The 24,904-nt window shown below is 48.4% G+C and overlaps 1 protein-coding gene across 1 annotated transcript in view; it reads left to right on the top strand.

Annotated features, from left to right (window-relative positions):
* Positions 1-24,904, top strand: part of ciz1a (cdkn1a interacting zinc finger protein 1a) — a 70,590-nt gene that overhangs the window by 36,713 nt on the left and 8,973 nt on the right. The window contains exons 9-14 of the mRNA XM_070863704.1: positions 2,708-2,832; positions 5,340-5,427; positions 11,458-11,571; positions 13,008-13,178; positions 14,161-14,212; positions 18,678-18,799. Coding sequence (XP_070719805.1) covers positions 2,708-2,832; positions 5,340-5,427; positions 11,458-11,571; positions 13,008-13,178; positions 14,161-14,212; positions 18,678-18,799 — 672 coding nt within the window. The remainder of the gene's footprint in view (positions 1-2,707; positions 2,833-5,339; positions 5,428-11,457; positions 11,572-13,007; positions 13,179-14,160; positions 14,213-18,677; positions 18,800-24,904) is intronic.

Below are 24,904 nucleotides of genomic sequence, written 5' to 3'. Positions count from 1 at the left end.
GACCCAGTCTACTCAATCTATCATCATAAGGTAACCCCCTCATCTCCGGAATCAGCCTAGTGAATCGTCTCTGTACCCCCTCCAAAGCTAGTATATCCTTCCTTAAGTAAGGTGACCAAAACTGCACGCGGTACTCCAGGTGCAGCCTTACCAATACCTTATACAGTTGCAGGAAGACCTCCCTGCTTTTGTACTCCATCCCTCTCGCAATGAAAACAAATTACAGCACAGGAGGAACCATCTGGTTTTTTGAAAGAGCTATCCACTTAACTGTATTAATTTTGCCTTTTCTCTGTGTCCCTTCAAATCTTTCTTTCTGAATATTTATTTCCCTTTAAAAAGCTATACTCTCAGCTCTGTTTCCTGTAGGCCATTCCATGTCTACGATTCTTAAGAAACCATCTAACCTTTCCCTTCCCGACCAATGGAAACAGTTTTCTTTGTTTACTTGAAATCCTTCATGATTTTCAGCACCTCTATCAGATGTCATCTTAACCTTTTTTCCTTGTGAAAAGGGCCCCAGTTTCTCTCATCACTGCTCATAACTAAAGCCTTGCATTCCTGATATCGTCCTAGTAAATCTCCTCTGTACCTTCTCCTGGACCTTGGCATCCTGCTGAATATAAGGGGCCTAAAACTGGAAAAAGTTATTAATTTCAGTTTCCTGCTGTATGATGCATTGACTAGAAATGATATGAATAATGTTGAATCTGCAACCTGTGTTGTAACTGAGGGGCAGGTTACGCCTGGAAAAGGGGCCAGAGCTGTGCAGAATCTGCAGCTGGCTACACTGGCAATGTATGCAGCAGTAAAGGCCACACCAACCGGAGCCGGGTCAGGTGGCCAGACTGGAGAGAGGGATTTGCTTGCATGAACTCTGCGGATAGATATCGAGTCAGCCAACTCTGTCTATGGCGTAAACTAGAGGTGATCCAAAACTCGGCTGCCCCGTGTCCTAACTCGCACCAAGTCCCGCTCGCCCATCACCCCTGTGCTCGCTGACCTACATTGGCTTCTGGTTAAACAACATCTTGATTTCAAAATTCTCATCCTTGTTTTCACATCCCCCTCCACGGCCTCGCCCCTCCCTATCTCTGTAATTTCCTGCAGCCCCACAACCCCCGAGATGTTTGCGCTCCTCTAATTCTGCCCTCCTGAACATCCCTGATTATAATCGCTCAACCATTAGTGGCCGTGCCTTCGGTTACCTAGGCCCCAAGCTCTGGAACATCCTGCCTAAACCTCCCCGCCTCTCTACACCTCTTTCCTCCTTCAAGATGCTCCTTAAAACATACCTCTTTGACCAAGCCTTTGGTTACCTGCGCTAATTTCTACTTATGTGGCTTGGTGTCAAATTTGTTATGTCTCATAATACTCCTGTGAAGCGCCTTGGGACGTTTCATTACGTTAAAGGCGCCATATAAATACATGTTGTCCGGGGCATACCATGGCTAGTATGGGCTGAGCAGGACTGGTATGCAATGTTCCCTGCGAGCTGCGCTTTGTTCTGTGCTGCCTTTAACCCGTGGTCCCTTCAAATTTCTGCACATGTGTGACATTTACAATGGAAAAGCCAGTGAGCGGCCTGCGCGGGACCGTTCCCATTGCTGTGCAGCTTAGTGGGAGCATTGCTGGTAAGACACTGACGCTACATGAGAGGCCACTGGGATGCAGGCGGTGAGCATGGTCTGGCAGCACGGTCTGAGCGTGTGCCCCTTTACTCTGAGAAGGCACCCGTTCAGGGTCCCCTATGTGATGTGATAACGGTTCAGCACTACACCTCATCCCGACGAGCTAGTCAGGTGCTTTGCCTGTTCAGTGGGGATACACGGGGTGGCAATCGCGATTATTGGCGCACTAGCCGAGAGCTGAACGATTTCCATGGGGGGAAAAGGGGTGCGGAAGTTGCTGTAGTTACAACAGGTTTGACAACCAGAGTAACAGGGTTGAATGATTTTAGCCGCTGTCGGTGGGTAGATCCGAACGCGTGCGACAGCCCGGCGGCAACTATTGTACGAGACTGCAACATTTGCAAAGCGCAGGAAAAATGCATCGTTCTGCAAGGATTCTATACGGATGGAAACGGTAGCACAGAGGTTATGTTACTGGACTAATAATCCAGCGGCCTAATGATCTGGAGACGTGAGTTCAAATCCCACCAGCTGGCGAATTTAAATACAGTTAATTAAATTAAATCTGAAATAAAAAGCTAATATCAATAATGAAACTACCAGATTGTTGTTAAAAACCCATCTAGTTCGCTAATGTACTTCGGGAAGGAAAGCTGCTGTCCTTGCCCAATCTGGCCTATATGTGACTGCAGATCAATGTGTTTGACTCTTAACTGCCCTCTGAAATGGCTGAGCAATAGTATAGAGATGGGCAATAAATGCTGGTCCTGCCAGCGACATCCACATCCCATGAATTAATTTAAAAAAAAATGTCCTGTGGAGTGCTCTGTCTGCCAAGAATTCTTAGCTTTTGTTTCAAGCACTTTGGGTAAGACATGAGGCAGGTTCACACAATAACTATTATATGATGGAAGCTATACTCCTCATCAAAATTGTGTTTGAAGAAAACCTATGATTTTTTTTTAAAGTTCAATATATGCAGAGATTGGATTCGTGCACCTCAGTTTGACTGCAATATCGTTGCTGTCTAATTTTCTTTATTGTAAATCTGTACATTGTTTTCATTTTCTTTAAAGAACTTTCAAAAACACATGAATGGGACTCGTCATCATCAGCGACTCCTAGAGATTCAGCACATGAGTAATGCTTGTCTGGCCAAATTGATTCCAAAGTCAGGCGCACTGGGAAGAGGCAGAGAGGGGTAAGTGCCTATAACTGGAGCTTGAATTTAAAACCTCCACTAGTTTGTGGTCCATAAACATAGAATTTTCAGCCAAAAAGCAGCCCATTCGACCCAACTGGTCCATGTTGGTGTTTATGGTCCAGATGAGTCTCCTCCCACCCCTCTTTATCTAACCCATTCAGCTAATCCTATTCCTTTCTCCCTCATATATGCTTATCTAGCCTTCCCTTGAATGCATCTATGCTATTCGCCTCAAATACTCTCTGTGGTAGCAAGTTCCACATTCTCACGATCTCTGGATAAAGAAGTTTCTTTTGAATTCCCTACTGGATTTATTAGTGACTATCATATTTATGGCCCCCTAGTTTTGGTCTCTCCCACAAGTGGAAACATCTTCTATAAGTCTACCCTATCAAACCGTTTCATAATCTTAAAAGACCTCTATCAGGTCACCCCTCCATCTTCTCTTTTCTAGAGAAAAGAACCCCAGCCTGTTCAACCTTTCCTAATAAGTATAACCTCGCAGTTGTGGTATCATCCTAGTATCTTCTCTAGTGTGTCTATATCCTTTTTATAATATGGAGACCAGAACTGTGCACAGTACTTGAAGTGCGGTCTACCCAGGGATCTATAGAGGTTTAACACCGCTATAATTCTATAAAGAAGGTGAGGAAACATCCACTCGCATGCATGTCCAACTGAATAACATTCCTGTTGATCCTGACAAATCGGCATGTTTAACCTGTATATAATCCTTTGCATAATCTCTAAATCAGGGCTCTCTAAATTGTAATCCCTGTAGCCCTCGTAATCCAGTATTCACAACCCAGGCAACTCCATTCTCCTTGTGCTTGTATTTTTTTTTATATTCACTGGTTTGCCCTGTTTCGGCATTGTGCGACCTAGGTATCATATTGACCCTGAAATGAGCTTCCGGCCACATATCCGCTGTATAACTAAAACCGCCTATTTCCACCTCCGTAACATTGTCCCTCTCCGACCCTGCCTCCGCTCATCTGCTGCTGAAACCCTCATCCATGCCTTTGTTACCTCTAGACTTGACTACTCCAACGCACTCCTAGCTGGCCTCCCACATTCTACCTTACATAAACTTGAGGTCATCCAAAATTCGGCAGCCTGTATCCTAACTCGCACCATCACCCCTGTGCTCGCTGACCGACATTGGCTCCCGGTTAAATAACGCCTCGATTTCAAAATTCTCATCCTTGTTTACAAATCCCTCCATGGCCTCACCCCTCCCCATCTCTGTAATCTCCTTCAGCCCCACAATCCCCCAAGATGTCTATGCTGCTCAAATTCTGCCCTCTAAAGCATCCCTGATTATAATCGCTCAACCATTGGTGGCTGTGCCTTCAGCTGCCTGGGCCCCAAGCTCTGGAACACCTGCCCCAAACCTCTCTGCCTCTCTTTCCTCCTTTAAAACGCTCCTTAAAACCTACCTCTTTGACCACATTTATTGTTTTATCTTCTAGCACTCCTGTGAAGCGCCTTGGGATGTTTTACCACGTTAAAAGCGCCATGTAAATACAAGTTAGTATAGTATCGGTTGCCATTGTTATATGCCACTGTTGTTTTTGTATGGCTTGGTAACACAATGAAACACATGTATAGATGGGAAGAAACTTAATTCTTTTCACTATTAAACCTAGACACACCCTGATAAAAGTTAAAGAGCGCACGGGAGTGCAGCATTGGAAACCATTGAACCATTTGGAATACCAGAGGACCATTCTGAAATAAGAGAATGCTATCGGGGCTCAGAGGGTTAAATTATGAGGAAAGGTTGCATAAACTTGGCTTATAGTCACTTGCGTATAGAAGATTGAGGCGAGATCTAATTATGCTGTTTGAAATGTTAAAAGGATTCGGTAGGGATAGCGAGAAACTTGCCTCTGGTGAGGGAAATCCATAACAAGGGGACATAATCTTAAAATAGGTGGAAATGTAGAATTCTCTCTCCCCTGGATGTCGGCGGGGGGGTGTCAGTTGAAATTTTCAAAACTGAGATCGCTAGATTTTTGTTGGATAAGGGTATCGAGGGATATGGAGCAATGGTGGCTAAATGGAGTTGAGGTACAGACCAGCCATAATCGAATTAAATTGCGGGCTCGAGGGGCTGAACGGCCTCCTACTGTTCCTAACTGTTCCCAAAGAAAGATATTGCGCTGATGAAGCCTTGACCAATATTTGTCCCTCAATCAACATCACTGGAAAAACAGATTATCTGGTCATTATCACATTGCTGTTTGTGGGATCTTGCTGTGCTCGAATTGGCTGCTGCATTGCAACAGTGACTACATTTCAAATTGGCTGTAAAGCGCTTTTGGACGTCCTGAGGTCATGAATGGTGCTATATAAATGTAGGTCGGTCTTTAATCTGTGAGATGAGGAGTGAAGGCCAAATATCTTTTCGGAGAGAGGAGAGGAGAGGAGAGGAGAGGAGAGATGAGATCCGAGGGCAGGCCACCTCAGCCCGTTGTAAATAACCAACGTTTGTCTTGCAGTGACAAGAAACGGCCCAGGTGGTGCAGCACCTGTCAGCTCCACTTCAGAGGGAATGTCATCGAGCACCGCAGGACACAGAGACACAAGGTAGACCCAGGACCCTTCCGCAGAAATTGCTGGAGTCGGGCAGCCATTTAATCGTTGTCTCAAAGAGAAAAATAGCTTGCCATTTGAGTAGAGAGGTCTCATCTGAACCGTCTAACTACCTTTCAGGCGCTGACAAACATCTGCTGTGCAGCTGTAGCATTTTCTGTTTTGATTTTAGATTTCCAGCATTTGCTAGTTTCCGTTTTGCAACTGTGCTTTTTACATAGAATATACAGCACAGAAACAGGCCATTTGGCACAACCAGTCCATGCCGGCGTTTATGCTCCACTCAAGCCTCCCCCAGTCTAAATCCATCCGCATAACCCTCTTATTCCCTACTCCCTCATATGCTTGTTTAGCCCCCCCCTTAAATGCATCGATACTATTTGCTTAAACTGCACCGTGTGGCAGCGAGTTCCACATTCTCACCACTCTCTGGGCAAAGAAGTTTCTTCTGAAATCCCTATTGGATTTCTTGGTGACTATCTTATATTGATGGCTTCTAGTTATGCTCTTCCCCACAAGTGGAAATGCCCTCTCTGTATCCACTCTGATCAAAATCTTTTAGAATTTTAATAACTCTTAGGTCACCCCTCAGCCTTTTTTCAAGAGAAAGAGACCCAGAGATAACACATTTTTGCTGCAAAATTTATGCAGGTTCAATAGGTGTTCGTACTTTGCTCGAGCTCTGCAATATAAACTGGGATGGGTAGGTTTCTTATACCCACACATGATTTAAGGACATAAGAAATAGGAGCAGGAGTAGGCCATTTGGCCCCTCGAGCCTGCTCCGCCATTCAATAAGACCATGGCTGATCTGATCTTGGCCTCAACTCCACTTTCTTGCCCGCTCCCCATAAACGTTTGACTCCCCTATAGTTCAAGAATCTGTCTATTTCCACCTTGAATATATTCAATGGCCCAGCCCTCCACCGCTCTCTGGGGTAGAGAATTCTAAAGATTCATGACCCTGTGAGTGAAGAAATTGCTCCTCATCTCCGTTTTACATGGGCGACTCCTTATTCTGAAACTATGCCCCCTAGTTCTAGATCCCCCAGGAGGGGAAACATCCTCTCTGCATCTACCCTGTCAAGCCCCCTCAGAATCTTACATGTTTCAATAAGGTCATCTCTCATTCTTCTAATCTCCAATGAGTATAGGCCCAACCTGCTCAACCTTTCTTCATAAGACAACCCCTTCATCTCAGGAATCAATCTCGTGAACCTTCTCTGAACTGCCTCCAGTGCAAGTATATCCTTCCTTAAGTGTGCACAGTCTGACTCTTGTGGGAAACAAGCACCAGACAGCATGCAGCATCTGCTGATTCCAAACTGTTGGTGTCATCTGCATCGAACTATATTCGTGTGTTACAGAACATTGCATTTTTTAATTTTAGTTCGGTGTCAGGAATTCAATTTAATTTCAACACGCGAGAGCTTAACTTAAAAAATCTCCTTGTCCCTTTTAAGGCACTTTTTTTTTGCTTGATATGTGTCTCTCCCGTCCCTTTCTCCTTTATATCTTTATTTTTATATATCTTTTATGTCTAGTGTCAGCTGTGGCTCAGTGGGTAGCACTCTCGCCTCCTGAGTCAGAAGGTTGTGGGTTCAAGTCCCACTCCAGGGACTTGAGCACAAAAAAAAAATCTAGGCTGACACACCAGTGCTGTACTGAGGTAGTGCTGCACTGTCGGAGATGCCGTCTTTCAGATGAGACGTTAAATCGAGGCTCCGTCTGCTCTCAAGCGGAGAAGAGTATTTAGAAGAAGAGTAGGTGAGTTATCCCCGGTGTCTTGGTTAATATTTATCCCTCAACCAACATAACATAAAAAACAGTTTATCTGGTCATAATCACATTGCTGTTTGTGGGAGCTTGCGTGTGTGCAAATTGGCTGCCGCGTTTCCTACATTACAACAATGACTACACTTCAAAAATGTACTGCATTGGCTGTAAAGTGCTTTGAGATGTCTGGTGGTCGTGAAAGGTGTTTTATAAATCTTATGTCTGTTGTCTTGTTTTTTTTTAATCCTTCGTCTGCTCTTTCAGTTTGCTCTAAGTTCTGCAGATTGAGTCTAAAAGCACCGAGTGTTTGGAATTTAGCCCTTCAGTCTCAACAAAGAGTGCAACGAGTCCATGTTGACATTAATAGTGAATGTCCTCTGTGTTTTGTAATGTTTGCTGACAATGTGATCTTAACAGTAGCAGCCTACAGGTAGAGGAAGATAGATGGGTGGACATACATGGCACTTGCCCAGGAACCCCAGCCAAATATGGGTCTCGCTCCCCCCCCCCCCCCCCCATAAAATGCACCATAATACATAAAAGCTGCATGCAGCCATTGGATCAGTTTTATTTAAGCGTATAGCCCCTACCGCTTAAAACGTCCACATTTAAAACGGGCAGTCGCTTAGATCTGCCAAAAAGTGATGGCCATTAACCATTTGCAACTGGTCAAGCAACACCTCGATTTAAAAATTTGCATTCTTGTTTTCAAATCTCTCCATGGCCTCGCCCCTCCCTATCTCTCATCTCTTCCAGTCCCACAATCCCCCAAGATGTCTACGCTCCTAATTCTGCCCTCCTGAGATTCCCTGATTACAATCATCACTCAACCAGCGGTGGGCCGTGCCTTCTGTTGCCTGGGCCCCAAGCTCTGGAACTCCCTGCCTAAACCTCTCCGCCTCTCTCCCCCTCTTTCCTCCTTCAAGACGCTCCTTAAAACCTACCTTCTTTTTGACCAAGCTTTTGGTCACCTGGGCTAATTTCTACTTATGCGGCTCAGTGTCCGATGTTTATCTCGTAACACTCGTGAAGCACCTTGGGACGTTTCACTACGTTAAAGTTGCTATCTAAATACAAGTTGTTGTCGTCTTAAGGGCTCCGGCATAAACGGCTGTGCTTGCTCCCTAGTTCACACCTGGTTTAGGTGCGCCGAATGCAAGCACAAACAGAAATAAATAACATCTCGTTAATGTTCAGTTACCTTTTGTGCACTTAAACCCTTCTAGTTCCTCTTGTGGTGTTGGATTACAGTTTGCACTAAGCACTGACTGCAGTTTAAATAAAGCTAGTTGCATCACATGCAGTTTTTTTAGTGTATTCAGTGGTGCTCTATATGAAGGGAATGCCCTATGAAGGAACGTTGAGCAGGTTGGGCCTATACTCATTGCAGTTTAGAAGAATGGGAGGTGATCTTATTGAAACATAGAATCTAAGGGGGCTTGACAAGGTAGATGCAGAGAGGATGTTTCCCCTCATGGGGGAATCTAGAACTAGGGGGCATATTTTCAGAATAAGGGGCCGCCCATTTAAAATGGAAATGAGGAGGAATTTCTTCTCTGAGGGTCGTGAATCTTTGGAATTCTCTACCGCAGAGAGCAGTGAAGGCTGGGACGTTGAATATATTTAAGGTGGAGATAGATTTTTGAACGATAAGGGAGTCTAGGGTTATGGGGAGCTGTCAGGGAAATCGAGCCGAGACCAAGGTTAGATCAGCCATGATCTTATTATATGGTGGAGCAGGATCACGGGGCCAAATGGCCTGCTCCTGTTCCTATTTCTTATGTTCTACTAACATTGTTGCTTACTGTCATAACACTACACTGCCCATCGCGTACAGCAGGCAAATCTTGTTCGCATGAACATGTGTGCTGTAAGCGGTGGGGACTGCTGTATATTGTGACATGGTTAATGCAGTGTATAAACATTCTGTAGGGCGATTTTGTTCATGCATTTTATTACACATTTGTGATGTATGTGGGTAGGAGTGGTGGGGAGAGGACACGAATGTTCATAGCGCCCAGGGACCCAAGAATTCTTAATCTGGCTGTGCCTACCTGGAAGTAAAAAATGGCTGTTGAATGCAAATTTGATAATGGCTGGCATTGTGATAGGCATGTGTAAATTCTGGGTACATGATGTCAGTGGGAACCATAAATGTTGCTCATTGTTACATGATCATGAGACAGGGAGTGGACACAGTTCACGCCTGCAGCTTATGTGGCCTGTAGCTGCTTACAGATCCTTGCTCCGCTACTCTGACGTGCACATTGCCTGAGAAACTCGAATGACACAAGAATGCGGAGTGGAAAGCTGTGTTCTCGTGGCACTTTATTCTGGAGTAAAGCTACATGGCCCGATAGGACAGCAGTGTGGCTTATCTCTTGAACAAACTCCTAGGATTGCCTGCTGCTGGAACTTATCCTACCATTCAGGGAGCGTGTCTGTCTGCTGTTGCTGTGGGATATTTAGCCCTACCTGTCTGCACCCATCCTCCGATCTTCCAACACCGACCTACTGTGCATTCAGCTCTGCAGTCAATGGTGGAGCCGTCGGCCATCTTGCCCCATGCTTTTGCACACCATCACTAAACGCTTTCTTTTACTGGCTCTCCAACATAAAACCTAACTCTTCAACACCACCGTTGGGCACCTCCTGTTTCCCCTCCTACTTGGGTCGAATTTCCAACTCTGGGGGCATTTTGCTACTTTAAGGGCGATATATAAATATCAATTGTTTTTTTTTGGTGGTCGTTGCCATCACCAGCTGATATGACAACGATTCAAGACCTAACCTTCAAGGAGCAATTTGTCTTTAGAGGTTAAGTGCATCGGTGTTTTGATTTTAAATTAAATACATCCTTTAGAGTATTAGACTAAATATTCCATTTATTTAACTAGCGCTCCCTTTAAAGGGACCATTTGGATTTTTTTCAGATCAGGGTACTGTAGGACTGTCTGAAATGGCAGATTCAGTCGTAACTTTCAAAAGGGAATTGGGATATATACTTGAAAAGGCAAAATTTGCAGTGCTATGGGGAAAGACTGGGACTAATTGGATAGCTCTTTCAAAGTCAGTGCAGGCATGATGGGCTTCTGTGCTGTAACTTATATAGTGATAAACAATAAAAAGGGTTCGATAGAAAGCTGCTTCACTTTGAAAGCCAGACCAAAAAACAACAAGGCTGCTTATACTGGTGCTGTTGCATTTGATGCTGGCATTCGTACCCCAGCAAGCAATCCCAATTATTGATCTCCGGATAGGGCAGCATTTATTGCCTTGACTGGTGATGGGCCCGCCTTTTGCAACAGTTGGGTTTTACAATGGAGCAGCTTGCTGAGCAATTTCAGGAGTCAACCACGCACTGTGGGCAAGTGAGCCATGTCATGTGACACTGGAGCGGTGCGCGGGCCTGACCAGATAGGGAAGGGAGCTCACTACCCCTGAGTGACTTCAGTGAGCCCTGCCAAAGCTGTGTCACTAGCTTCTTTACGCCATAAAACCCAACTGGTGCAAAAACAGCCGGACAGCGATTGTGGGCATTTTTCTGGTGTCGGCACACAAGTTCAAATTTACCATGGTGGGACTTGAGCTCATTATCTCTGGGCTGCCGGCACAGTACCACAAGCACTACATTAATGTACCCCATCATCTTTGAGCTTGCTAACCAAAGAGGTGAATGCAGTTAAGAAAATTCTGAGGGGCTTGACAGGGTATATGCAGAGAGGATGTATCCCCCATCATGGGGGAATCTAGAACTACGGCATAGATTCAGAATAAGGGATTGCCCATTTAAAATGGAGATGAGGAGGAATTTCTTCTCTCTGAGGGTCGTGAATCTGGAATTCCCTGCCCCAGGGAGCTGTAGAGGCTGGGTCATTGAATATATTTAAGGTGGAGATTGACAGATTTTTGAACAATAAGGGAGTCCAGGGTTATGGGGAGCGGGTGGGGAAGTGGAGTTGAGGCCAAGATCAGCTCAACCAGGATCTTACTGAATGGTGGAGCAGGCTCGAGAAGCCAAATGTCCTACTCCTCCCATTTCTTATGTAGCCCTGGCCTGGTGGGGCTGTGTGTGTGAATTGCACAATACCCGAGAAACCAACGCACCATTCCAAAGCCCCCGCACTCTGTACTGTTGTCTAGCTTCAGCTGGTCCTTTACTTTTTGAGGGCGGGCCAGCTGGAGATGGCTGGCCACACCTCACACCGTACTGTAGCTGTGTCATCTGTGTTCTCTGTTTTTTACCAGCTGGCTAAATACTCTCTGCGGCCTTTCTGCACTGTCTGCAACCGACATTTCAAAACCCCCCGCAAGTTTGTGGAGCACATGAAGTCGCCGGAACACAAGCAGAAAGTGGAAGAGGTACACTTAAGCTTTTTCTCGGCTTTTCACTTGTTTCCATAATGGAATACAGGGGAAATTAAAAAAAATAAGAAATTGTTTACATCTTGTTTCTGAATGGCCATCCTCATCCCCGAATAGCTAACTGCCGAAACTCTCATCCGTGTCTTTATCACCCTCGGGCTTGACTATTCAGTGTTCTCCTGGCCACCATCCCATCTTGCGCTCATCCAAAACTCGCTGCCGGTATCTTATCCCGCAACGAGTCCCGCTCATCCATCGCCCCTGTTGCTCGCTGACCTACAGTGCCTCCTGATCTCCCAACTCCTCAAATTTAAAATTCTCACCTCCGGAAATCTGAAATTAAATGGGAAAATACTAAGAGCACACTGCAAGTCGAGCAGCCTCTATGGAGAGAGGAAGTTGAGATTACTGTTTCAGATCAATTACCTTTCTTCAGACAGTATATGCCGTTTGTCCACCTGACCTCTTACCTTGACGCTGACGCAATTCGGGCATCAAAATCAGACGGTCAGATAGCACTGCTGCACTTGTGGGGAGGGATGGCGGTGGAACAACTTCACATAGGCAGTTTCTGTTATAAAGGTAGACTGAGGAATTTGCAGATGCGAGACATTTAACATGTAGATGTCCTGCTTCTGTAGATAATATTTGGCACACAATCCAGATATTTATGCCATATGTTGTTCAGAGGAACCTGGGTGTCCTTGTACATGAATCACTGAAAGTTAACATGCAGGTACAGAAAGCAAATGGTTTGTTGGCCTTTAATACAAGAGGATTTGAGTATAAGAGTAAAGACGTCTTACTGCAATTATATAGGGCCCTGGTGAGACGGCACCTGGAGTATTGTGCACAGTTTTGGTGGTCTTACCTAAGGAAGGATATACTTGCCATTGAGGCAGTGCAACGAAGGTTCACCAGACTGATTCCTGGGGTGGAAGGATTGTCCTATGAGGAGGGATTGAGTAGACTAGGCCTATATTAATGAGAGGTGAGCTCATTGAACCATACACACTTCTTCCAGGGCTTGACAGGATGGATGCAGGGGAGGATGTTTCCTCTGGCTGGGTAGTCTATAACCAGGAATTACAGTATCAGCATAAGGGGTCAGCCATTTAGGCCTGAGATGAGGAGAAATTTCTTCACTCAGAGGGTGATGAATCTCTGGAATTCTCTACCCCAGAGGGCTGCGGAGGCTGAGTCCTTGAGTAGATTCAAGACAGAGATCGATAGATTTTTGGATATTAAGGGATTTGGGGGCAGTGCAGGAAAGTGGAGTTGAGGTAGAAGATCGGCCATGATGTTGAATGGCGGAGCAGGCTCGAGGGGCCGAATGGCCTACTCCTGCTCCTAATTCTTATGTTCTTATGAGCGTATTACCATCACTCACCTGTGTAACAATCCCACGTCAATGAACTGCTTTGTGTTTCCAGGTTAAGCTGCAGCGTAGCTCCCAGGATAAAGACCAGGCTGGGCAAGACGACCCCGAGGACATGATCACCGTTGATGCAGTGGGTTGCTTTGACGAGGATGACGAAGAAGGGATGACCGAGGAGGACGATGACAGCGGTTCTGATTGTTTAAGTGATAGGGATTCTCAGCAGGTTTGTCCATACGCTGTTAGAACGGTTTGTATTCCCCCGCATTCTCTCACCAGTCTAAATAATCTCTCTTGCTATATGAGTTGGTTGGAAGCTACAAATGCTGTACAGCTTTATTTTTAACGGCTGTAGAATTGCCATCTTGGCATTTTGCAGTGTCATCTCGCCGTGTAGTTAGTCGTTGAGACTTTTTTTTAAAACTGTGATGAAATGTCTTGACAATTGCAAAAAATGTAGTCCAATGATCCCTTTTTATTTTTGAAAATTAAGCACCTCTGTTTAACAACTACTATGTGCATTTGTATAGCGCCTTTAACGGCAAAATGTCTCCAGGCGCATCGCAAGAGCATTATCAGACAAAATTTGACTCCAAGCCACATGAGGTATTAGGACAGGTGACCAAATGCTTGGTCAAAGAGGTAGGTTTTAAGAAGCGTCTTAAAGGAGGGGAGGGAGAGGCAGAGAGGTTTAGGGAGACAGCTGAAGGCACGGCCGCCAATGACGGAGTGAAGAAGATCAGATTTGTGCAAGAGGCGAAAATTCAGAAGCCCCGAGCAAGGTAAACAATAAGAAAAAAACATACCCAAAGGACGGTGGACATGTAGAACAGGTGCTCCTGAGAAGGGAGTTTACTTTGGGGTACAGTTGATGCCTAGTAAAAAAGGAACTGGATAGAAAGCTATTGAGAAGGGGGATTAAGGGTTATAGAGGGATCACTACCTGACTTTGTTTTCAGGGGAGATTGGAGAAGGAACTCAATGCCCCTTAAATTTGGGGATGAACAGATATTGCGGGAGAGGGTATCCATGATATAATGGACTCGGGATGGGACGAGCTTGATGGGATGAACAGCCTTTTTTTTTGGACTGGATTTTGTGTTGTCATTTACTTGGCTTCCTTGAAATGGCATGGAGTTTTACAACCTCTTGAATAAAGTGTGAATTTTAGAAAGGGGGGGAAAAGTAAACCTATGCTTTACATTTAGGCTTTGCTGTCAGAATTTGAGAAGGAGCCATACAACGCAGAGGCTGTGTATGGTGAGTACTAAAGACGTAAGCTACTGTATTTCACTCAATACTTTTCTTTCATTAAAACCTATTAAATTTTGCCAAATAACGCGTTAAAGAATTAACGATACCTTAGTTTGCCTGTAAAATAGCTCTAAGTGTCAGCCTGTGATTTAATGAGATATTCAGTTAGGTCAAATTGATTTCTAGTAACAAATCAGTTGCATTTATATAGCACCTCTATTGTAGGAAAATGTCCCAAGACACTTCACAAACTTATTCAGACAAGGATTGACACCGAGCTAAAGGAGATATTAGGAGGGGTGATTAAGAAGCTTGGTTAGAGAGGTAGGTTTTAAGGAGGGTCTTCAAGGAGGAGAGGGAGATGGAGAGATTTAGGGAGGGAATTCCAGAGCTGAGGGCCTAGACAGCTGAAGGCACGGCCACCAATGGTGGAGCAAAGAAAATAGGGGATGCACAAGAGGCCAGAGTTTGAAGAATGCAGAGATCTCGGAGGGTTGTAGGGCTGGAGGAAATTATAGTGATAGAGAGGGACAATGCCATGGAGAGATTTGAGCACAAAGGTGAGAATGTTAAAATCGAGACATTGGTGAATTGGGAGCCAATGTAGGTCAGCGAGCACAGGGGTGATGGATGAACGGAACTTGGCGCGAGTTAGGACACGGGCAGCCGAGCTTTAGCTGAGTTCATGTTTACGGAGGGTCTAAGGTGGGAGACTGGTCAGGAGAGCATTGGAATAGGCAAGTCTGGAGGTAACAGAAGCAAGAATGAGGGTTTCCGCAGCAGATGGGCTGAGGCAGGGGTGGAGATGGGTGATGTTACGTCGGTGGTCTTAGTGTTCGCCGAGGTAGCGGACAGTCTGGTTCCGTCTGAGACGGTGGCGACAGAACGTGGTTTGTGGTGGAGGCCTAAGCCAGACTTAAAAGGCAGGGGAGGGAACGGTTTGCAATATCCATTAGCACGGAGGACAGGAAGGAAAATTAGGTGGTCAGCAGTTTAGTGGGAATAGTGGGAGCGCAGCTGGGTCTCGGGGGCAAGATACCCCTGGAGAGGACACGAGGGGAGCTGGGAGGGAAACTTGAGAAAGATGTCGGTTCAAGGCTAGGGCAGGGGCAACCTTGAGGGAAGCTTAGCTTGGTGGGCAAGGAGAAGGGAACTGAAGGGTTGGTCTCAATTTTAGTGACCGAGAAGTCCATGAGCTCGTCACACTTATTGGAGGAGGCAGGAGAGAGGGGTTTAAGGAGACGGTTGGTAATAGAGAAAAGAAGCCAGAATTATCTTATCCGGGAGTCTCCCTTAAACTTCTCTCAATGTTTGTTGCCGAGGGAGTCGGGATACTTTTTTGTGCATTGCTCCATCTACTAAGGTGTTTGTTTCTCGGAGATTGTTGTGCACTGTGGTTAACATCAGTGTTTTTGCATGGTCGCTTTCTGATTTCCCCCGCCCTCTGTTTAAAAAAATAAAAAAAAATTTGTCTTTTGAACAGAACCCAGCAGAAATGGACTGGCATCAGTTCATTTGCCGCAAACTTACTAAGCAAAATGAGTTGGACGGAGTCCGCAGCATGCAACTGCTTTCAGGATTTGTTCATTGCTGTTAGCAATTCATTCGTTCTCTCACGCAGAATGATACTGGTGATATACTGAGCACAAATGTTGGGGCGGCACATAGAATCATAGACATTTACAGCACGGAAGGAGGCCATTTCGGCCCATCGTGTCCACGCCGGCTGACAAAGAGCTATCCAGCCTAATCCCACTTTCCAGTTCTCGGTCCGTAGCCCTGTTGGTTACGGCACTTCAAGTGCACATCCAAGTACTTTTTAAATGCGATGTGGGTTTCTGCCTCTACCACCCTTTCAGGCAGAGTTCCAGACCCCATCACCCTCTGGGTGAAGAAGTTTCCCCTCTAAACCACCTACCAATTACTTTAAATCTATGCCCTTTGGTGGCTGTTGACCCCTCTTCTAAGGGAAATAGGTTCTTCTTATCCATTCTATCCAGGCCCCTCATAATTTTATACACCTCAATAAGGTCTCCCCTCAGCCTCCTCTGTTCCAAAGGAAACAACCCCAGCCTATCCAATCTTTCTTAGCAACAGCCTCGTAAATCTCCTGTGTACCCTCTCTAATGCAATCTCGTCTTTCCTGTAATGTGACCAGAGATGCACGCTGTGCTTGAGCTGTGGTCTAACTAGTGTTAGGTTAATATGAAGAGAAGCAAACTCCATGCCTGCTTTGATAGGTGAGCTATGATTGCTTCAAGCCGTCTGCACGCATAGTCGAAAAAGTTCCATTTCCTAAAAGGGGAAGAAAAGTATAGATGTGTACTACTTGTTCTCAGTCTTCCCTTCCCATGTCTACATCTTTTTATAATTATGAAATATTCCTTTTTATTTTAAACTTGCAATTTTCTTCTCCTTTCTTCCCCCCCCCCCCTCCCGCCCCCACCACACCCACAAGTTTCCCAGTTCAGACTTCTCGGGTAACATCCCTGACTTGAGGAGATGCCTGCATTCTGCAACGGCTGTATACATCCAAATAGGATCACCACATCGGGCCAATCTAGGATGGATCCAGGACTGCTCAGTCCCAAACACCTGCACAAGTGTCCGGTTGTACTGGCTCCTGTAGTGCACGCTGCCATTGCGTAGCCTGTTTCGGCCTCCACTTATCCTTCAATATAATGCAATTGGCGAGGCCTTCCTGAAACCATTAACTGCTCAGGACCAGGAGTTGGCCATTTGGCCCCTCGAGCCTATTTCTAAGCCCTTCACTTGTAGCGTGACTGATCTGTACCTCAACGTCCAGTGTCCCGCCTTTGATCCATATTCCTTCAATACCCCTTCCCTAACAAAAATCTATCGATCTCCGTCTTGAATATTTCAGTTGACCCCCCCCCCAGCAACCACAGCCTACTAGATGCAGCGGGTTCCAGATCTCCACTGCCCTTTGCGAGGAAAAAGTGCTTCTTGATTTTGTTACTAAATGGCCTAGCTCTAATTTTAAGATTGCGCCCATTTGTTCTGGATTCCTTCACCGGAGGAAATAGTCTCTCTCTAACTACCCTATCGAATCCCTTAAATGTTTTAAACGCCTTGATTAGATCACCCTTTCAACCTTCTAAACTACAGACCAAGTTAATGCAACCTAGCCTCGTAACAACCCTTTCAGCCCCCGGTATCAAAGCTTCATCTTTGCCTTTGCAAGAACTTTGTAAGCTAATCATCCTCAAGACCCCAAATTTTTCCCAAGTACAAGTTTAAAAAAAAAAAAATTAGAGCTGATCAGTGAACATAACAAATAGGAGCAGGAATAAAAACATAGAAAATAAGAGCAGGAGTCGGCAATTCAGCCCTTCGAGTCTGCACCACCATTCATGGCTGATCATGCAACTTCAGTACCCCATTCCTGCTTTCTGTCCATACTCCTTGATCCTTTTAGCCGTAAGGGCCACATCTAACTCCCTTTTGAATATATCTAACAAACTGGCCTCGACAACTTTCTGTGGTAGAGAATTCCACAGGTTCACCACTCTCTGGGTGAAGAAGTTTCTCCTCATCTCGGTCCGAAATGGCTTACCCCATTATCCTTAGACTGTGACCCCTGGTTCTGGACTTCCCCAACATCGGGAACATTCTTCCTGCATCTAACCTGTCCAGGCCCATCAGAATTTTATATGTTTCTATGAGATCCCCTCTCATTCTTCTAAATTCCAGTGAATATAAGCCTAGAAGTAGGCCATATGGCCCCTCGAGTCTGCTCCGCTATTTAATAAGATCATGGCTGATTATTGACCCCAACTCACTTTCCCGCCTGATCTCCGTATCGGACAATGAAGCTTTCAGCTTAACGATCATGGAACAACAAACATTGAGTTCACACACTGCACAACAAAAACTGTTGTAAACAAGTTTGAGTGAGGATTTTCTTTTTACAGTTCTATCTATTTTTTTTCTGTCGAGATTTGAGATTCCCAGCGGATTGCCTGTTACCTTTATTTCGAACCATTGTGTTCACAGACGTTAGATCCCAGGTCTGAAAGTTACACACTCATTGTTTAGCCCACTTTAAGTGCCCAGTTTATGCCTGCTTAGCGCAGGTGACTAAACTAGTTCTTGCAGCCTAACTACATGTCCAGACTCGTTGCTGTGGCTTTCCATTATGGTATCATTGCAAAGCTTTCCTCTCTCAAACCCACCTCCATATACCTCTGAAGTCTGGAAGGTGATTTCTTCCTTTTGCACGAAGCCATCGATCTTAAAAAGCTAATCACGATGACGGAGGCTGAAAGCCGGTTTTCTGTTAACTCTTGTACTGCTGACTTTTATTTTTTGTTTCAAAGCAAAGTTCTTGTATGCATTTCCTTTTTATTTTTTTTTACTTTTGATTTGTTTTGTGTGTTTTGATGACAAGGGCACGTTCAATGTAACCTATGTAACATAGTGATCGTCTTGGTTCCCCTCCCCTCCACAGGCCAGGAGTTTGTGGTCCCTGTGGCCGGTTTCCTCTGCAAGCTGTGTCACAAATTCTACCATTCTGAGTCCACTGCCAGATTTACCCACTGCAAGTCACTGATGCATTTTCAGAACCTTCAGGTTAGATGGTTGTTCCATGATGTGGCCTGTGTTTCATTTTCTTTACTTCTCCTCGAGACCTTATTTTTGTCTTTCTCTACCTCTTCTCCCTCTTTCCCTCATTAGCCTTCATTTCTACCTCGCTCCCCCTCTCCGTCTCTGTCACTCCCCCTCTCCGTCTCTGTCGCTCCCCCTCTCCGTCTCTGTCGCTCCCCCATTGATCTCCGTCTCTGTCGGGGCTCCCCCATTGATCTCCGTCTCTGTCGGGGCTCCCCCATTGATCTCCGTCTCTCTCTCGGGGCTCCCCCATTGATCTCCGTCTCTCTCGGGGCTCCCCCATTGATCTCCGTCTCTCTCGGGGCTCCCCCATTGATCTCCGTCTCTCTCGGGGCTCCCCCATTGATCTCCGTCTCTCTCGGGGCTCCCCCATTGATCTCCGTCTCTCTCGGGGCTCCCCCATTGATCTCCGTCTCTCTCGGGGCTCCCCCATTGATCTCCATCTCCATCTCCCCCCTCTCCTCCCCGCCATTTCTCTCCCTCTACTCCTCTCTATCTCCCCGTCATCTCTGCAAAGGACTATAGACAGGCTCAGTGAGTGGGCAATGATTTAGCAGATGGAGTATAATGTGGGAAAATATGAGGTTATTTACTTTAGCAGGAAAAATAAAAAAGCAAATTATTATTTCAATGGAGAGCAATTACAAAGTGCTGCAGTACAGGGGACCTGGGGTCCTTGTACATAAAATACAAAAATTTAGTATGCAGGTACAGCAAGTAATTAGGAAGATAAATGCAGTGTTGCTCTATATTGCAAGGGGAATAGCATATTAAAGCAGAGGAGTTTGCTATAGGGTATTGGTGAGGCCACACCTGGAGTACTGCGTACAGTTTTGGTCTCCGTATTTAAGGAAGGATATACTTGCATTGGAGGCAGTTCAGAGAAGTTTACTAAGTTGATTCCTGAGATGAAGGGTGTGTCTTATGAAGAAAGGTTGAGCAGTTTGGGTCTATACTCGGAGTTTAGAAGAATGAGAGGTGATCTTATTGAAATGTATAAGATTCTGAGGAAGATTGACAGGGTAGATGCAGTGAAGATGTTTCCACTCGTGGGAGAATCTCGAACTAGGGAGCATTGTTTCGGAATAAGGGGTCGCCCATCAAAACTGAAATGATGAGGAATTTCTTTTCTCAGGGTCGTAAATCTTTGGAATTCTCTGCCCAAGAGAGCTGTGAAGGCTGGGTCCATTGAATATAAGGTGGAGATAGACAGATTATTGAACGACAGGGGAGTCAAAGGTTATGGGGAGCGGGCATCGCAGTGGAGTTGAGGCCAAGATCAGATCAGCCATGATCTTATTGAATGGCGGAACAGGCTCGAGGGGCCAAATGGCCTACTCCTGCTCCTATTATGTTTTATTTTCTCTAGCTCGCCCCTCGATCTCTCTACTTTGCCCCTCACAATCTCTCTACCTCTCCTTGCCCCCCTCCATTCTCTACCTCTCCTTGCCCCCCTCCATCCCTTCCCCCCTCTCTTCTCCCCCCCCCCCCTCCATCACGCCTCTTCCCCCCCCCCTCTGTCTCTCGCGCTCCCACTCGGCCCCATCATCTCTCGCGCTCCTTCTCACCCCCACCACCCCTCCATCTCTCGCGCTCCCTCGCCCTCCCCTCCATCTCTCGCGCTCACTCTCCCCCCCTCCGTCTCTCGCGCCCCCTCTCTCCCTCCCCATCTCTCCCTCCCCATCTCTTCCCCCCCCCCCCCCCACCGTCTCCCTCGCTCGCTCTCTCTCGCCCCCTCCACCTCTTTCGCTCGCTCTCTCTCGCCCCCTCCTCCATCTCGTTCGCTCGCTCTCTCTCGCCCCCCTCCATCTCGTTCGCTCGCTCTCTCTCGCCCCCCTCCATCTCGTTCGCTCGCTCTCTCTCGCCCCCCTCCATCTCGTTCGCTCGCTCTCTCTCGCCCCCCTCCATCTCGTTCGCTCGCTCTCTCTCGCCCCCCTCCATCTCGTTCGCTCGCTCTCTCTCGCCCCCCTCCATCTCGTTCGCTCGCTCTCTCTCGCCCTCCTCCATCTCGTTCGCTCGCTCTCTCTCGCCCCCCTCCATCTCGTTCGCTCGCTCTCTCTCGCCCCCCTCCATCTCGCTCTCTCTCGCCCCCCTCCATCTCGCTCTCTCTCGCCCCCCTCCATCTCGCTCTCTCTCGCCCCCTCTCGCCCCCCTCCATCTCGCTCTCTCTCGCCCCCCTCCATCTCGCTCTCTCTCGCCCCCCTCCATCTCGCTCTCTCTCGCCCCCCCTCCATCTCGCTCTCTCTCGCCCCCCTCCATCTCGCTCTCTCTCGCCCCCCTCCATCTCGCTCTCTCTCGCCCCCCTCCATCTCGCTCTCTCTCGCCCCCCTCCATCTCGCTCTCTCTCGCCCCCCTCCATCTCGCTCTCTCTCGCCCCCCTCCATCTCGCTCTCTCTCGCCCCCCTCCATCTCGCTCTCTCTCGCCCCCCTCCATCTCGCTCTCTCTCGCCCCCCTCCATCTCGCTCTCTCTCGCCCCCCTCCATCTCGCTCTCTCTCGCCCCCCTCCATCTCGCTCTCTCTCGCCCCCCTCCATCTCGCTCTCTCTCGCCCCCCTCCATCTCGCTCTCTCTCGCCCCCCTCCATCTCGCTCTCTCTCGCCCCCCTCCATCTCGCTCTCTCTCGCCCCCCTCCATCTCGCTCTCTCTCGCCCCCCTCCATCTCGCTCTCTCTCGCCCCCCTCCATCTCGCTCTCTCTCGCCCCCCTCCATCTCGCTCTCTCTCGCCCCCCTCCATCTCGCTCTCTCTCGCCCCCCTCCATCTCGCTCTCTCTCGCCCCCCTCCATCTCGCTCTCTCTCGCCCCCCTCCATCTCGCTCTCTCTCGCCCCCCTCCATCTCGCTCTCTCTCGCCCCCCTCCATCTCGCTCTCTCTCGCCCCCCTCCATCTCGCTCTCTCTCGCCCCCCTCCATCTCGCTCTCTCTCGCCCCCCTCCATCTCGCTCTCTCTCGCCCCCCTCCATCTCGCTCTCTCTCGCCCCCCTCCATCTCGCTCTCTCTCGCCCCCCTCCATCTCGCTCTCTCTCGCCCCCCTCCATCTCGCTCTCTCTCGCCCCCCTCCATCTCGCTCTCTCTCGCCCCCCTCCATCTCGCTCTCTCTCGCCCCCCTCCATCTCGCTCTCTCTCGCCCCCCTCCATCTCGCTCTCTCTCGCCCCCCTCCATCTCGCTCTCTCTCGCCCCCCTCCATCTCGCTCTCTCTCGCCCCCCTCCATCTCGCTCTCTCTCGCCCCCCTCCATCTCGCTCTCTCTCGCCCCCCTCCATCTCGCTCTCTCTCGCCCCCCTCCATCTCGCTCTCTCTCGCCCCCCTCCATCTCGCTCTCTCTCGCCCCCCTCCATCTCGCTCTCTCTCGCCCCCCTCCATCTCGCTCTCTCTCGCCCCCCTCCATCTCGCTCTCTCTCGCCCCCCTCCATCTCGCTCTCTCTCGCCCCCCTCCATCTCGCTCTCTCTCGCCCCCCTCCATCTCGCTCTCTCTCGCCCCCCTCCATCTCGCTCTCTCTCGCCCCCCTCCATCTCGCTCTCTCTCGCCCCCCTCCATCTCGCTCTCTCTCGCCCCCCTCCATCTCGCTCTCTCTCGCCCCCCTCCATCTCGCTCTCTCTCGCCCCCCTCCATCTCGCTCTCTCTCGCCCCCCTCCATCTCGCTCTCTCTCGCCCCCCTCCATCTCGCTCTCTCTCGCCCCCCTCCATCTCGCTCTCTCTCGCCCCCCTCCATCTCGCTCTCTCTCGCCCCCCTCCATCTCGCTCTCTCTCGCCCCCCTCCATCTCGCTCTCTCTCGCCCCCCTCCATCTCGCTCTCTCTCGCCCCCCTCCATCTCGCTCTCTCTCGCCCCCCTCCATCTCGCTCTCTCTCGCCCCCCTCCATCTCGCTCTCTCTCGCCCCCCTCCATCTCGCTCTCTCTCGCCCCCCTCCATCTCGCTCTCTCTCGCCCCCCTCCATCTCGCTCTCTCTCGCCCCCCTCCATCTCGCTCTCTCTCGCCCCCCTCCATCTCGCTCTCTCTCGCCCCCCTCCATCTCGCTCTCTCTCGCCCCCCTCCATCTCGCTCTCTCTCGCCCCCCTCCATCTCGCTCTCTCTCGCCCCCCTCCATCTCGCTCTCTCTCGCCCCCCTCCATCTCGCTCTCTCTCGCCCCCCTCCATCTCGCTCTCTCTCGCCCCCCTCCATCTCGCTCTCTCTCGCCCCCCTCCATCTCGCTCTCTCTCGCCCCCCTCCATCTCGCTCTCTCTCGCCCCCCTCCATCTCGCTCTCTCTCGCCCCCCTCCATCTCGCTCTCTCTCGCCCCCCTCCATCTCGCTCTCTCTCGCCCCCCTCCATCTCGCTCTCTCTCGCCCCCCTCCATCTCGCTCTCTCTCGCCCCCCTCCATCTCGCTCTCTCTCGCCCCCTCTCGCCCCCCTCCATCTCGTTCGCTCGCCCTCTCTCGCCCCCCTCCATCTCGTTCGCTCGCCCTCTCTCGCCCCCCTCCATCTCGTTCGCTCGCCCTCTCTCGCCCCCCTCCATCTCGTTCGCTCGCTCTCTCTCGCCCCCCTCCATCTCGTTCGCTCGCTCTCTCTCGCCCCCCTCCATCTCGTTCGCTCGCTCGCTCTCTCTCGCCCCCCTCCATCTCGTTCGCTCGCTCGCTCTCTCTCGCCCCCCTCCATCTCGTTCGCTCGCTCTCTCTCGACCCCCTCCATCTCGCTCGCTCGCTCTCTCTCGACCCCCTCCATCTCTATCTTTCCCCCTGTCTATCTCACTTTCCTCCATCTCTCTACCTCTTTCTTGTTCACTCTGGTTTGCATCTTCTAATTCTGGTGTTTGGTGTTGTCTCAGACTTGCTTTAAAGTCCCTTCACTTCTCCTGAATGCAGTTCAATTATTGTGGAAGCAACTAGGATTTTTCCAGTTTAAGCAAAAACGCCCTGATCTTTTAGTCTTCCCAGTGCAGCTGTTTGATATAAAGTTGGTCACACATACTTTGTTGCTGGACACCTGTGCCATACTGCTTTTAAGTTTTGCCCTATTCAGTGTACCTCTACTCATTAACTGATCAAGGTGACCAGATTGTTTAGATTTGATGAAGACAATCTTCTCCTCCCTTTGGAAATGAGCAGTTTTCAGTTTAGATCTAGAAACAAACTAGAAGTGGACAACCTTTTCGGGAACTCATTTCCAGCCACCTCAGTTCAGTTCCTTTTTGTAAAAATGAATCAACAGGGAAGACTGTTGGATTTGGGACTGAAATGGTGTTGCTCAGAGAGGTTGTGGGAGCAGAGTGGGAAATGTAAACGGTTGCATCATTTTGAGTTTGGGATGGAGAGGTACATTGTTTGGGCAAACTAGGTTAGCTCTGCTTGTGCATCTGCCCTTGTGCAAGACCCGGATGTGTTAAATGCTGTCACTGATTGATTGTGGAGAGCTCCCCCTCAGTGAAAAATGCTGAAAAATTAAAACCTTTTGAAGGAAAATTGGAGCAAGTCTGTGACCTATTGTGCATTCACCTTTTATTGAACTGTTTGCGTTGATGTTGGTTTACATTGTGCTGCTTGTGCCATTTTGTTTATCTGTCGGCGTCTTGTTGCACTCTCATTGTCACCTGTCCCCATGTTGCTTCTGTCTTTCATTTCACCGCTCTCGACTAGTTTGTAGCCTGTCGCTGCCGGACCGCATTCCCGCTCTTTCGACTTGCTAATCCATACGGTTTCACATTCCTCTCTCTCTTTCAACCTGACCATGCAGCATATCTCTCTTTCAACATGTTAACCGTTCTACAGAAAGTAATTAAGCAAAACAAAGTTGTGTTGTCAATTTTACATTTCAATTCAGGACTGATTTTGCTGCCTCTGCCCTCCCCCCCCCCCCCCCCCCCCCCCCCCCAAGCACAAAACTAGGGAATGACTCCACCCATAGAATCAGGGTTTAGATTTTTCTTTTGTGTCCCTGTCGTGTTAAATGTAAGGTGCACCCATGACATTGAAGCAAAAGGTGGCTTGCACTGATGCCTTTTGACGCACCCCCCAGTTTTTGCAGGTCAAGCAAATGTGGCTTATTCATCCCATTTTTTAAGTAACTTTGTTCCCCGGACTCGGGCAGCGTTGATT

This window comes from Pristiophorus japonicus, chromosome 20, assembly GCF_044704955.1.
Source record: "Pristiophorus japonicus isolate sPriJap1 chromosome 20, sPriJap1.hap1, whole genome shotgun sequence".
Taxonomy (NCBI): domain Eukaryota; kingdom Metazoa; phylum Chordata; class Chondrichthyes; family Pristiophoridae; genus Pristiophorus; species Pristiophorus japonicus.
The sequence above is the reverse complement of the archived record's forward strand: the minus strand, read 5'-3'. Positions and strand labels throughout refer to the sequence as shown.